The sequence below is a fragment of the Chiloscyllium plagiosum genome, unplaced genomic scaffold (genome assembly GCF_037043375.1).
Source record: "Chiloscyllium plagiosum isolate Xiang-an unplaced genomic scaffold, Cpla_swu_hap1 HiC_scaffold_10, whole genome shotgun sequence".
In the NCBI taxonomy this organism is placed as follows: Eukaryota; Metazoa; Chordata; class Chondrichthyes; order Orectolobiformes; family Hemiscylliidae; genus Chiloscyllium; species Chiloscyllium plagiosum.
Window position 1 is genome coordinate 95,600,931 of NW_028270148.1, and position 15,366 is coordinate 95,616,296.

The following is a 15,366-nucleotide window of genomic DNA, read 5'->3' on the forward strand; positions in this document are numbered from 1 at the left end:
TTAGTTCAGAGAAATTAACTGACTTACAATAGAAAGATGAAAAACTAAAGCAGTTGTCTCAAAAAGCATGCAGAAAAGAAGAATCTGAGTGTGTCCCTGTGTGTCACTCATATAAATGAAGTCTTGATGAGGCAAAGGAGACTATCACACATTCAGGTGGATGAGAAATGGGCAGAAGTTCATCAAATTGTATCTGTGGTGTTTCGAAAGGAGCTCTTCCAGTTAGCACATGTATTACCAGTAGGAGGTCATCTGGGAGTAAGAAAACCAAAAGCAAAAATACAAAAACATTTTTTCTTGGCCTGGACTGCATAAGGATATGGATGAATTTTGTTGGACATGTCAAACATGTCAGGTAATTGAGAAACCTCAGACAGTGATAAAACTAGCACCCTTAATACCCATCCCCACACTTGAAGAATCTTCTACATGTGACATAACTGATTGTGTAGGACCCTACCTCAAACAAAAAGTGGGGTTCAGTGTTTGTTGACCATAATGGATGTTCCACTAGATTTCCAGATGCTGTTCATTGTACTGTATCACAGCTAAAAGGATTGATGAAGATTTATTCAAACAGTTTACTAGATAGGGGCCACCCACAGAAATACAGTTGGATGAAGAATCAATTTTTACATCAATGTTATTCAAACAAGTTATGGATAACTTCGAAACAAAACAATTCAAATCCACTGAATACCATCTGGAATCATAGGATGACAGCAAATGTTAAACACCATGTTGAGGGCTGATAGTCAAAACTGTTCAGAGGATTGGAATAAAGGAATTCCATTTTTACCATTTACAATTAGGGATGCACGTAATATATTCTCTGCATTTGTTCCATTTGAAAGAGCTTTTTGGCCAGGAGGTGAGAGGTCCCTTAATTAATTACTGTGACATTGGTCACTGGTTACCTTCCAGTGGAAAGTCGAAATGACTTGAAAGAGTTATTATAAACACATGAGAAAATATGTGGGAATAAACTGGGAAGTGCCAATCTGATTATGCTTGATGTAGATAGAGGGAATGCTGTTCCGACTAATCAACATCCAATTAGACTTAACCCACTAAAGTTGGGACAGGTTCAAAAAGAGATTGAATGCAGGCTCAGGGACTTTATAATCAGAGTGAGTTGCCGTGAATGCAGCTCAATCATAGTAATGGTGCCAAAGCCAGATAGTACCCATTGATTATGGGTGGACTATCACCAAGTAACTGCAGTTACAAAACCTGAAACATATCCTATTCCATGTTTGGACGACTGTATTGAGAATGTGTGACAAGCAACTTATATTTCTAAGGTGGACTTACACAGAAGAAAGAGTGAAGGAAATTTCAGCTCTCATGATGCCAAATGGACTGTTTCAATTTAAAGACATGAAAAACACAGCAGCCACATTTCAAAGACTAACCAATAAAGACACTTTCTGATCACCCAATTATATCAATGGTCTGGTGATTTTTATTCACTCATGGAAAGAACATTTGGAGTATCTATTGGAATTGCTCAAATGACTTCAGGAGTCAGGTGATCAATCTCATTAAGAGTGAGTTCACAAAAACTCATGTCACCTTCCTGGGCCTTGTTATTGGAAATGGACAGATGGCCCCATGGGATGTGAAAACAAAGGTTATTGAGGAGCTTGCCGTACCATTGAGACAGTGGGAAGTATTACAATTCCTGGAGCTGAGTGTTTTTTTTATCAGAAGTTCTTGTCGAAGTTTAGCAGTGTGTTTACTCCACTGACTGACTTATTGAAAAAGGACAGAACTTTCAGTGAATGGAGGAATGTCAGAAGACAGCTGACAGCCTGAGAGATGTTTTAACCACTGCCCAGTGTTAGCCACATTGAATTATACAAAGTCATTCAAGGTGACTATTGATGTGAGTGATGTGGGTGTCAGAGCCTTACACTTGTAAGAAGATGATGAGAACATCTATTGGGGATTTTTGCAAAAAAATGAATAATGATCAGCAGAAATATTCCACAGCTGAAAAGGAGACTTTGAGCTTGGTGCTGCCGTTGCAACATTTCAATATTTATATTGTCAGGAATGTGTCTGAGACAATTGTATACACTGATCATAATCCATTAAAGGTTTTGGAAAATTGTAATAATAAAAATTCCAAACTATTTTGGTGGAGTTTATTATTGCAGCCATTCAATGTAAAAATCCTCCACGTGGCAGGATGAGAAAATATAATTGCCGATGTGTTGTCATCACTTTGATGAAGGGGGAAGGCGGTGTTTGGTGGTGGGACCAAATGACCAAATGGCCTGAAACAATAGGTAATAGTACGTGTTCGCATGCTTAGAATCAATGTAATGTATACGTGTTGTCGGGTATCAGTAGAGTATAATGCAAGGTTTTTAAAAACGAAGCCATCTTGGTATATTGCTGGCTTATTTATGTTGAGGGGATGGGTGTGACAATGGTGTGACATTAAGAGGTATAGTTTGTCCTTATTTTTAATTGAAGAAAGGTTGAGACAAAGGTGCTGGGGAGTCTGCTCCAAAGGCAATATAGTAAACAATTTCTGAGCTGATTTTTTTAAAAATTGGAACAATAAAAGCAGGCTGAATGGGTGGGGTCAAGCTCCCACAGTACCAGGAGTTTTAGTTTTACCTTTCTGCAGTTGATGGTGTCTTGAAGCTGGGTGTGGAAGCTCTTATTCCTCTCTCTGTTACAGCTAAAAACTGGGGTTCCCTTCCTGCTACTCAATTGGATGTGAGACAATCTGTTTTACTCAATACACCTATGCCAAAGGGGAGTTTATGGAATGTTGATGAATTGGAACAGTGACTTAGTAGCTAATACATCGATCATTGTTAAGCATTTTGGTACAGGTACAATTAAGCCAATTCTTTTATTTTTACTTTGTCTGTATTTTAACTGTTGTGTAAAACTAAAGTGTGTTTTGCTTGATGTTAATTAGTTTAACCAATTAAATTGCACCTGGAATGCAACACCTTCCACTTACTCCTAAAACAAGAAAATAGTTTGGGTCTAGACTATCTTCTCAGCGTACCTTGAAGGGTTTTGCTCTGGTCTGTAATATAAGACAGAAAGGTTCTACTGGGGATATGATAAACAGACCCCAGCAGGAAGAGATGGAGTCTGTATTCAAGACTAAACCACGAGATAAGGCCAGAGACTTTCAAAGTAATAAAATGACAAATCTAAAGGTCCTGTATCTGAATGTGCACAGCATTCAGAACAAGACAGATGGACTGAGAGCATGAATAGAAGTAAATAAATAAGATTAGATTACTTACAGTGTGGAAACAGGCCCTTCGGCCCAACAAGTCCAGACCGACCGGCAACCTGCCCAGCCCGATATTTACCCCTGCCCCTAACACTACAGGCAATTTAGCATGGCCAATTCACCGAGCCTGCACATTTTTGGACTGTGGGAGGAAATCCACGCAGACACAGGGAGAATGTGCAAACTCCACACAGTCAGTCACCTGAGGCAGGAATAGAACTCAGGCCTCTGGCGCTGTGAGGTAGCAGTGCTAACCACTGTGCCACCATGCCACCCACTAAGATCAGATCAGTGAGACACAACTGCAGGATGACACAGACTTGGACCGGAATATTGAAAGAAATTGGATGTTTAGGAGGAACAGGAAGTTGGGAAATTTGGGGTGTGGTCATGTGGACAGTTAATTACTGACAGTGTTAACACAACAGAGAGAGAGATGAGCTCAGTTTCAAAAACCAGGAAGTAAAAGTGGTTTGAGTTGAGGCAAGAAATGATAAAGGCCACAAGACACTTGTGGGAGTGGTGTACAGGCCCTGGAAAATCAGAAGGTGTGAGAAAGTATATCTCAGTCACAGCTATCACAATGTGACTTAAAGTTGAGGGAAGAAGGAATGAGTGAAAGACAAGTATTTTAAACTGAATTAAGAGCAATTACGTGGATGTGAAAGCAAGGCTAGCTAAAGTTGTAAAAGTTCACACAACATCAACTAAATTTGAAGTTGAACTGCTATAAATTAATTACCAGGAGATTTTTGCAACATAAAAATTGGGTGTTGCATATCTTTGATCCGTGTGATACAATGTGGCTGTTTGAAGCAGTGAGGGTAGTATTTGAGACTAAGTGATACAATAATCTTTTGAGTTGAAGAAATACTGCATGATAACAGTCTCTGACTGGATAAGGTGAAGAGTGCTAACAATTTATTATAGAAGGCAGTGCAGCAACTGAAGTGAGAATCTTCAGAGCTTGCAGACAGAATGTATCCATCTCCCTTTCTCTCTTTCCTTTTTTCAGTGTTGGAAAAAATGTCAAAATAAGCTTAAAATTAAAACAAAACAACACAAGAAATGTCGAAGATTAATCTGATCAAACATTGAATAAAAGAATCACTGTCAACTGACTAAAATGGGATATAATTGTAGTTAAAATTAAAAACTCTGTGAGAGAATGGCTTTCCACTTTATAATCTAGACTTCTGACCTATTGCATTTTGCTTGCCCTGTTGATGTCCTTTTTGCACCCACATTTTTCAAGTTTAACCATTTCTCTTCTATCTGCCTTTATCATGATTGAGTGTGTATATTTGATGTCTTAAAGGATGTAGTTTAAATTGCAGAGTAGTTGATTATTAATCTTTTGTTTTTCTCTGTTTTTGATAAAGTTGTGTGTCACAATAAATGAGTTATTTTCTGTTAATGAAAAAATCCGGCTGGAATTGCTTTAGTCGTGAGTGGCAGTCAGTCAGATAAATCATTGCTCACCAAATTTAACCTCATTAGGATTTCATACATTTCTACACTTTGCAACAACTTGTGTAAGAGTGAGACACAATTATCCACACTCTCCTCCCAGCTGAGTTGTGACAAATTGAAGTGTCAAATTATGAAAGTGGGAGATTAACAGAAATTCAGTGACAGATGTGTAAGGGGATACTTCAGAATATACATAATAGGCACAATCCAACAAGAGAGGCTGAGGGTAACTCAAACAGGTTAAGGTATTACTGACTGAAAGGAAAAGCATATCATTGCACAAAGATGGGAACCAGCTCAGAGGACTGGACGAAATTTAAAAAGAGCAAAGTATAACGGAGAGATTAATGAGTAGGGAAAAGTATAACAGAAAGATAGCTAAAAATATAAAAACAGATAATAAGTCTTTATAGAGATATTTTAACATCAAGCGTTAGCAAAATGGAAGTTTTACCCGTAGAAGAGGAATCAAGGCAGGTAAGGAGAAGGCAGATGAATTGAACAGGTATTTTACATCAGAGTTCAATGTAGTTGATACAATTAACATGATTAAATATAGTTGCAATCGGGACTCTAAAAGGAAGGAAGAACTCAAGAAAGGTGAAAGCTCCAGAAATGCGTCACTGAGCAAATTTTTGGAACTCTGGGTTCAGAAATCCCTGAGTTCTGGTGAACCTCAATCTCAGATCTGAAAATAAGTTGCTAGTGAGACATTTTATGCTAAATCGTTCAAAATCACCGAGGCTCTGGGAAGGTTCCACGAGATTAGAAGAGAGCAAATGTAATATCATTATTGAAAAAGGGGAGGAGATTGTAAGAAACTACAAGGATATCAGGCTCACATCTGTCATAGGAAAGTGTTAGAATCTATAATTAATCATGTTACAGCAGTGTACTTGGAGAAATCACGCTAATCAGGCAGGGTTTTGTGAAAAAGGACTTTGTGTTTCCCCAATATATTGCAGTTCTTTGAAGAAGCACCATGTACTCGAGATAAAGGGGGTTGTCCAATGTCGAGATTTTCAGAAGGCATTTGAGAAAGTGCCATGTCAAAGGCTATTGTGCAAAACAAAGCTTTATAGTGCAAGAAGCAATGTATTGGCATGCACGGAAGATTAGTAAAATAACATGAAGTGGATAGTCAGCATAAATGGATCATTTTCTGGGGAGCAAGAGGTAATGAGTGGTGTGCCACAGGGATCAGTGCAGGTGCTGCAACTGTTTAAAATGCAGCAATAGAGATGATGCAGTGAATGAGGGCATGGTAGCTATATTTGCTGATGGCACGATGCGGGATTGGAACGTAATTTGTGAAGAGGACATAGGGAGACTAAAAAGGGATATAAATAGGTGAGTGTTTTCCTTAAAACCTGGCACTGCAGAAGTATTTTGAACAACACTGTCCTATCAGTATTTTGAATGACCTTTTGGTCTACAGGGACTGGCGTCCCCTTCAGGACATTCAACAGAAGATGTACTCAATGACATCTCGTTATTTCCAAGTACTGGGAGAGAGCACAGCAACAAGAATAATGACCAAACATGCCCTGGTCCTGCAAGACAGTGATCTCCAACTGCACTATCTGTGCCATTCATGGACAGGAGGGGAAAGAGCATCTTTGACCCTGCTCTTTTCCAGAAAACAATGGGAACTTCTCGGCATTGATCTCTCTCAGGGTCAGAGACTGATCTTCCTCGTTGTCATGGCTTATTATTTCTGACACGTTCAGCTACAGAAGCTGAATTGACTATTCTCATGGACTGTGTTAGCCTCTTTAAAAATCATGTGTGGGATTCCAGATGTAGTCATCTTTAACAATGGACCACAATGCCACAATTTGTCAATCAGCCTTTTGTCATCCCTCACCATGGTAACACACTGGAAATCAAGTCCTCCTATTCTGGAGTTTTCACAAAAGATGAGGTTTTAAACGGAAATATACAAAATCTTGAAACCACCTGATTTTCAGATGCAGGTTGATAGAAGTCATGGACCAGGTTACATCACTGAACAGGAAATCATTATTTATTACAATTCATTAGATTCTGGCTGCAGGGAAACAATTCAAGTAAATTCAGTAAACTCTGACCCTTTGTAAACTTAGGTATGGACAGACAGTCAATCATAAACAGAGCAAAATAATTCGGTGGGCTGATGAAAAACTGGGCAAATTTCTGCAGTTTTAGTTCCCAAGATCTGTTGGGTTGGCTGGTATTTTTCCTCCACCTTCATTTCCCTGAATGTTTCCACTGGTTTGGAAGAGGCACAGGTTCACTGCTGAAAATTCTCTAACACAAACAGTTCAAAGGCACAACTTGCAGCATCTGCTTCAAGGAAAGGTAAGCTGGTTTTCTTCAGATTTAAAGTAGCTTCTTGCAGAGAACTGACAGAGAGTGAGGTTTTGCCTGTTGCAGATCTGCTGGTTTCTCTTCTGGTCTGACAGACGTCTCTCTCCCTTACCCACAACTGAGCTGTCCACCTCCCTGACAACCAATCACATCGTTGTTGGCAGGCAGAGGATCGTTGTCATCGATGAATGGTCCTTTGTCGAAAACCTCATCAGTTTCTCTTGTCAACAACCCCTCAGTTCCAGTTGTCAGCACACAGCTAGATAAACAGTGTTCACAAAAGGTGTCCAATGGTTTCCTTTTAAAATATTTGGTCCTTCTTCTAAGGTCCTGGATTTATGCCGGCACTAAAAGGTAAGGCAGGACAGAGTGTCATCAGCCTTTAGCTCTGGCTGAGGGGACAAAGCACAAAATGGCAACACAAGGCAGAGCTGTCAGCATCCAAGTAGGTTCCGTGAGTGCTGAGAGAGCAGGTGAACAGCCCTGAGATACAGCCTGGGCCAATCCCTGAGCTTGTTCGTGTGTAAAATTACAACAACATTCCAATGAAAGGTGCCAGTGCAATCCAAATTGCAGTATGGAAGTGCAGAGCCATACAGCATGTGAATTGGAGAGGGACCATAATGATGCAGCGAGGCTGGAATGTGTTTCATACCAAGATGCATGGATATGGGGTGTGTGCAGACACTGCCCATGGAGCGTACCTTGAGATGTTGGCGCCCAATGTCCACGATGGAACAGTGAGGTAGAGTCACCAGGCACCTGCTCTGATTTTCATGTCAGGCATTTCTGGTTTCTAGTTTCTATCCAGCAGGTGGGAGAAGAGAAATTGCAAACCATTGAGGTGAAATTAAATAATAATGAGGGTGATAATGAATGATCAGCCATACAAATTGATCTCTCACTGCTCATTGGTGAGAACCCCTTCTCAATGTCTTGACATCAAGAAGGTCCTCTCTGGACATCTCAATGGATTATCTAAACGTAGGCCCTCATCATTCAGGGAGGGCTCCAGTCTTGGTAAATAATGTACACAATCCATGGTGATAAATACCTGCAGGGAGATATGGTGGAAATGGTTCATTCTATCCTTACTCTAAGGACAGCTACTGAGCATGTGCAAAAATGGAATGGAGTCCTCACAGGAAGCAGGACGTTAGGAAGGATTCCATTCCATTCTCCCAGTTTCTCCATCTCCGTCACATCTGTTCTGATTATTCCACATTCCACCAAGGTACCTCTGACAGGTCTTCCCTTTTATTCAACCAATGACTCCCCACCCCACGGTTGAAAGGGTCCTCAGTCATATATTGAACTCATTTCACACATTTCCACACTAATCCCATCCCCTTCTCTCCTGAAGATTCCCCTTGTCCTCATATTCCACCCTACCAGTGACTGTGTCCATCGCTCGCTATTTCCACCCCTTCCAGTAACACCAAACACATCTACCCCACCTCACCATGGGCAACATTCCATTTGAGCTGCTCCATCTACAACACACTGGTCCATTTCTCCATCACTCCTGTCACACTTTTATCAATCCCTAACCACCCCCTCCCTTCATAAGGAACCCACAGTGTATCTTCCCATGTAATTGCAAAAGGTGTAATACTTGCCCTCGATCCCCTCCCTCCTCACAGCCCGGGGTCCAGAACACACCTTTCCAGGGAACAGCAGATTCCCTTGTACTTCTTTCCATCTGATCTACTGATTTTGCTGCTCACAATGTAGACTCCTTTACGTTAATGAGACTAAACACAGACTGGGTAACTGATTTGAGGAACATTGCTGCTTTGTCCACAAGAATAATCCTGATCTTCTGTTTGTTTGCCATTTTGATGAATCATCTTGCTCCCGTGTTAACGTTGCTGTCGAAGACCTGCTGTCATGTTTCAGGGAGGCCCAACACAAGCCTCATTTTCTGCCTCAGTACTTTCCAGCCTTTAGCACTTAACATTGAGTTCAACATTTTCAGACCATGAACTTTGTCCTCCATTTTGATTATACTCCTTCCTCTGTCGTGTCATTCCCATTCCCTCCTCCCTCTGTTCCTTCCTCACTCCATTCCTTCCTTCTCTGTGTCAGCCTCACTCTGTGATTACTCTCAGCTCAATCTTGTTCATTCACATCTGCCTCTGTTCATAAATTTCTCACCCTGTATCACACCCGCTCGTTAGGGATTACATTGTAACAAATTTTCAACGGCAGCTTCCATTCCAAATGTGCACTGAGGAATCTTGTGCAGGTTTGAGAGCACGAGATTATTTCCACACACACATGAATACACAGAGATAAAGGTTGTTAGAGTTTGCAGCATCCAACAGGAAGGGGAATCCATGAAATGTTTCTCAAAGGGACAAGGATATGGGGAAAGGAGAGAGAGAAATGGGTGTGAGTGGATCATTCTGACAGGAGCCAGGGCAGGTCTGAGAAGTTCAGTGGTCATTTTCCTGCCTCCAGTTCTATAATTTTAATGTTTCTACTCCAGTGCTTGGCCTGTGGCTTATCGAGTGTCAGTAAATCAGTTCTGTTTTTCTTCACCGCTATACATTATACTCAGTGATGTAATCTGTTTGCTCCAGTGACTGGAACTAATTATAATGGTTACATAAGCCTCCTGGGCTCAGTGAGTGTCACTCACCTGGATTCATAAATGGCTTCACTGACTGAGTGAGCTCAGAGTGTTAATGAAACCTGTTTGATGCTGAAGGACACTCGAATTCACCACTCAACATGAATCTGGTGGATCTAATGTTTCTGCTCATTGATATTGAACCCATTTTCTATCCCATCCTTGGGGTCACTGGAGTTCTGTGTGAGTTATTGTAACTGTTGCTGGTTTAACCGCTCTGATAATGTAACTTGTTGGGATAATATTTGCTGCATACTTATACATTTACAGTTTTATTTCAAATGTTGTTGATCATAAACATTCCTGATGTTTATCCTTATTTTATTCATAGTCTCTCCATCACTTTGGGCATGCAGCCAAACAGGGTCAATTTGCTCCAGTCAATGTCTTTGCATTTATTTACCGATGGAATTAAATTCTAGATAAGTATGTATTTATTGATTTCCAGCACCTGTTTCATTTATTTCCAAGCTTCAGTGAGGATCCATTATATTCAGATGTAGTTTGCACCATTGAAGCAAAGTGGAAAGATGCCCCTTCATTGGAGTGCCCATTTCCCCATGTCTGCCATGTCAGGGGTAAACCAATGGTGCCTTTTCTCAGCCACCATGCAGGGTGCTCTGGACTGACAGAGCCTGCCCAGGTGCACTGTGGGATTTTAAAGTTAGCTCAGCCACAAGGGGTATTAATCAGTCCATGGACATCCATTGAGTGCCACATTTTTCTGGGAATGGAATATGGGAGGTTAGGAATAGAATTGAAAGTGAGGGATGACCTAGGAGAGGAGTGGGTCATTAATGAGGTGTATTTAGAGAGATATGGAGGGAAAAGTCATGGGGCTGCACAGCAAGAATCCCTGAAAAACTCTTGACACAACTTGCACTTACCCAAAACAAGCTTTATAATTTTGTCCAAATTATATTCTCATTGTTAATTGAGAAACTGACCTATTGATCCATTTGAACAATATTTTCAGCCTGTTTATTTCATGTCAGTTGTACAATTGTAACTTTTTATTGCTTACACTATTTACTCACATTTTCATGGTAAAGTTTGGTGTGACCTTTTTTTTAACATTTACAGCTAACCTAATTGCAATCCTGACACTATCACGAGGGAAGTGTGGTCTTTCTAAAGGTGTCACTTGGTACCTGATCGCTGTGGCTGTTGCAGATCTGCTGATTGTCCTTATTCAGGTCATACTGGACAAGATGAATTACTTATATCTACGCATTGTATTCTTCTCCTACCCTCCTGGTTGTAGCATCAGAGACGTTATTGGTTCCACAGCTGTAAGTAGCTCAGTCTGGCTCACAGTCACCTTCACCTTTGACCGGATGGTGGCTATTTGTTTCCAGAAACTGAAGAGAAAATTCTGCTCCGAGAGAAATGCAGCTGTCATTATCACAACTGTCAGTTTACTGAGTTTATTAAATAAAATACCAGTGTATTTTAAATATGAACCATACTATTGCAAAATAACCTATGAATATTTCTACTACCTTGTGTGGCTAGCTTTTGACTGGGGGGATCGTATTTTAACTCCAGTGCTCCCTTTCTTCCTGATCCTGCTGCTCAATGCTGTCACCATCAGACACATCCTTCTGGCTAGTGCAGTCCGCAGGAAGCTGAGAGGACAACAAAACGGGGATAAGCCGAATGATCCAGAAATGAAGAATCGAAGAAGATCCATCATTTTGCTCTTTGCCATATCGGGCAGTTTTATCCTGTTATGGATCACTCGTGTTATAAGTCTCGCAGTTCAAAGAATTACAGGATGGTACACTGGAGCACCAGCTGGATATTGGGTGGGAGATATCATGGGAGCAATGCTTCAGTTATCCAGCTCCTGCACCAACATGTTTATTTACGCAGTCACACAGAGGAAGTTCAGAGAGGAGATGCTGAATACTGTGAAATATCCCTTCATCATTATCCAGAATTCCATTAAACGATAGGAACAAAGCTGGTCAATGGGAGCACGGTCTCTAAAGGAATATTATTGCTCATCTCCAGCTCAGCTGCTGTTGAATCGGTGCTTCCAAAGAGATTTGAAACTGAGAATCAGATTGTTCCTCAACCAGCATTAACAAACCATTCAACACAAGTGTGTTCTGAGGGTGTCTGCTCCTGCTCAGTAAAGATCCATAATTATCTTGATCTTCACGTTTGGCCCATTATCAGTTGATGGATATAATGTCAATTTCCACTTCATTTTGTAAAATATTGTTTCTCGCTCAATATAGATCACATTGTCTTATGGTATAATTTTACAATTGAATTGGAGATTGTAATATTAAATGCTATTACCATGAATCGGAAGGGTCCATTATAACAGCTGTCATTGAAAACTGGCTCTACCATTGGCTCCATGACTCATGAGTGATAGTCCCTTGCAATAACAGTATGATCTTAGCTCTGATTAAAACTTCAATTTTCCATAATTCTATTAGTTATAAAATATTTATAAAAATGGATAGGCCTTGTATAAGACTTAAAGTTCTAAATTGGAGTAAGGCAGGATGGTATGAGACAGGAACTTTCTCATGAGTAGGGACCAACGATAAATAGGGATATTGAGGCTCTGGTCAAGATTCACACTACACCAGGTGAAAGTCCAACAAGTTTATTTGAAATATAAAACTTTCACAGCGCTGCCCCTTCATCATATCAAGAGCAGACAGCACCCACTGATAGTCAGACAGATCAAAAGATCCATCCAAATGGTGTGAGTGGAGCGTTGACAGGCTGAGTATTAGGTCTTTGCAGATGATCAAGAGTGACAGACAGTGTGAGTAAAGTGTCAACAGCTGAACAACAAGTGAAGGGATGATCGATAATCCGATTAACTGAGGGAGAGAGATAATCAAGATGAATCAAAAATCAGGTAGTATTGGAGACAAACCAAACAGCTGGAATAACATGCTGGGTATCAGAGTCACATGCTGACAGTCGAACCAAAGTAACGGGTAATCCAAAACTGTACAAACTAATTAAGCTGGAGAGATCATAGCAAGTTATCAAGGAGATAGTTCAAACAGGACAGTAAGGAAGAGTTTACTGATACAGAACTGTGTAGTGGGGTCACATGTAACACGACATGAACTCAAGATCACTGTTGAGGCCGTCTTCATGGTTATGGAGCTAGGCTATCAGTCTCTGCTCGGCAATTCTGCATCGTTGAGTACCTTGAAGGCCACCATGGATGAAGCTTACCCGAAGATCAGAGGCACAATGTCAAATCAGAACCTCTGCCTTTTACAACCCATTCCTAAGAAAACCAAGGACAATATAACCTTGTTAAAGGAGCAGCATTGTCACAAACACTAGAGGTGATTAATAAGGCTGTGGGTCTATCTAGTGTTCAGTTCACAAAATGCAAGTGATGTGGACAGTGAGGATTCTGACTGCAGTGAATAGATAACACAATTATAATGAAATAGGGAATGCATCAATCTTTGCAACTCTTTCAATTACTCAGTCTGTGATTCAATCTGTACCTTTATTAAGTGAAACACTTTGAAGGTCTTAAAGCTAATGTCTGAGCCACTGAGATCACATGAGTCAGCTTCCTGGGTCAGGCTGGAGTACTCTGTTCGATAAACAAGAGGCTGGAAGAACGCAGCAAGCCAGGCAGCATCGATAGTTGGAGAAGCCAATGTTTTGGGTATTAACCCCTCTTCAGGGGCCAATAACATATTCTCTTTTGTCACGGGGTGTGGATGTTGCTGATCTGTTGCCTGGTAAGTCAGCTGCTTGCTGAACCATTTCAGAGTCACCCATATTGCTGTGGACCTGGAATCATGTGTAGACCAGTCCAGGTAAGGATTTCCTCTTCCTGAAGAATGTTAGTGAACCAGATGGGTTTTTACAATAATCTGGTAGCATGGTCACTTTATAGAGGGATGGCCATTATTACCCCAGAGTTTATTAATTAAATTAAAATGTCTCCGGATATTGTGGTGGGATTCGAATCCAGAGCAATAACCTGGATCTCTGAGTTACTCATCGATGACATTATTGATCTGCCACCTCCTCTTCTAACTCAGTATTGACGATGGCCATATAGGATTGAGACCTGGTCATAGAGATTGAGCCAATACTGAATTAAGGGATACTGTGCATTAATGTTAGACTGCACCAGATAATGTTTTGCCTTCTGGAATTGAAAGAATAAAGATATGCTCTTTCCTTCACTTCAAAGACCAGCATGGTGGCTCAGTTGTTAGCATTGCTGCCTCACAACACCAGGGGCCTGGGTTCAATTCCATCTTTGGGTAACTGTCTGTGTGGAGTTTGCACATTATCCTGTGTCTTTGTGAGTTTCCTTTGTGTGTTCCAGTTGTCTCCCACAGTCCAAAGACATATGGGTTGGCCATGCAACATTTCCCTGTAGTGTTGAGGGATGGGTAAATTAGGTGGATTAGCCTTGGGAAATAGAGGCTACAGGGATTGGCTGAGATGCTCTTTGGAGGGTTAGTGTAGATTTGATGGACCCTTCCACACTACAGGGATTCCCTGATAAGGAACATTAATAATGAAATATAGGAGAGGGTGGAGTTAAGGGCTCCGATGGTAGGTTGTCACTGTGGATTGAGGCAGTTTTAATATAACAACGTTTTTTTTTTTGCCTATAGCCTAATAAAACCTCCCAAAGCACTTCAGAGGCATTACCAAACAAAATATGCCATTCAGCCAAGGTACAAAATACATTGAAATGGACAGAGAGAAAAGAGTAGGTGTTTTTTTTAAGTTGGGAGGTTGTGAATGATGGAGTACTGCAATGATCCAGTGCTGGGACGTCAGTTCTTTGCAAAGAGACAGAGAATTAAATATCCAGGAGCTCCTCTCTCTGCCAATCCCCTGTGAGCTCCTCTCTCGGCCAATCTCCTGCGAGCTCCTCTCTCTGCCAAACCCCTGTGGCCTCCTCTCTCGGCCAATCTCCTGTGAGCTCCTCTCTCGGCCAATCTCCTGTGTGCTCCTTCCTCTACCAATCCCCTGTGAGCTCCTCTCTCGGCCAATCTCCTGTGGGCTCCTCTCTCTGCCAATCCCTGTGAGCTCCTCTCTCGGCCAATCTCCTGTGGGCTCCTCTCTCTGCCAATCCCCTGTGAGCTCCTCTCTCGGCCAATCCCCTGTGAGCTTCTCTCTCAGCCAATCCCCTGTTGAAAGGGAAATAGGAAGAAGAGTCTTGAAAAGTACTGAAGGGTTTAATCTTCAAAGGATCACTGAGAATTGGCATAGTTTGCATCATTAACAAAGACAGGAAGGATTTGAAAGGAAGCAACACATTGATATCTGTGATCTGGACTGGTGCCAGAACTGTGTTTCTGATATTTTTGTCCTTCCCATCAGCAAACCTTGTGCATTGACTCTCTGTCTGTGTTTGTGTTGGCAAAATTACAATAATATTCTGAGCAACCTGTTGGAGCTATGGGCTGACAAGTCTCTGGGTCCAGATGAACTTCACCATTGGGTTTTACAAGCGGTTGCTGAAGAGGGAGGATACATTGGGGTTAATTTTCCAAGATTCCTGCATTCAGGAAGGTTCCATCAGACTGGAAAGCGAATGGTACTCAATATTAAAATGAGCAAATATCATTTTATTCAAGAAGGGAGGGAAGCAGAAAACTGCATGCCA

At 41.2% G+C, this 15,366-nt stretch overlaps 1 protein-coding gene across 1 annotated transcript; it reads left to right on the forward strand.

Moving 5' to 3' along the window:
• The first annotated feature begins 348 nt into the window (after nt 1-348).
• On the forward strand, nt 349-11,686 carry LOC148149028 (putative G protein-coupled receptor 139). The gene is made up of 2 exons (XM_087991744.1): nt 349-355; nt 10,812-11,686. The coding sequence occupies exons 1-2, from the start codon at nt 349-351 to the stop codon at nt 11,684-11,686; spliced, it is 882 nt and encodes a 293-aa protein (XP_087847870.1).
• Nucleotides 11,687-15,366: the final 3,680 nt, after the last annotated feature.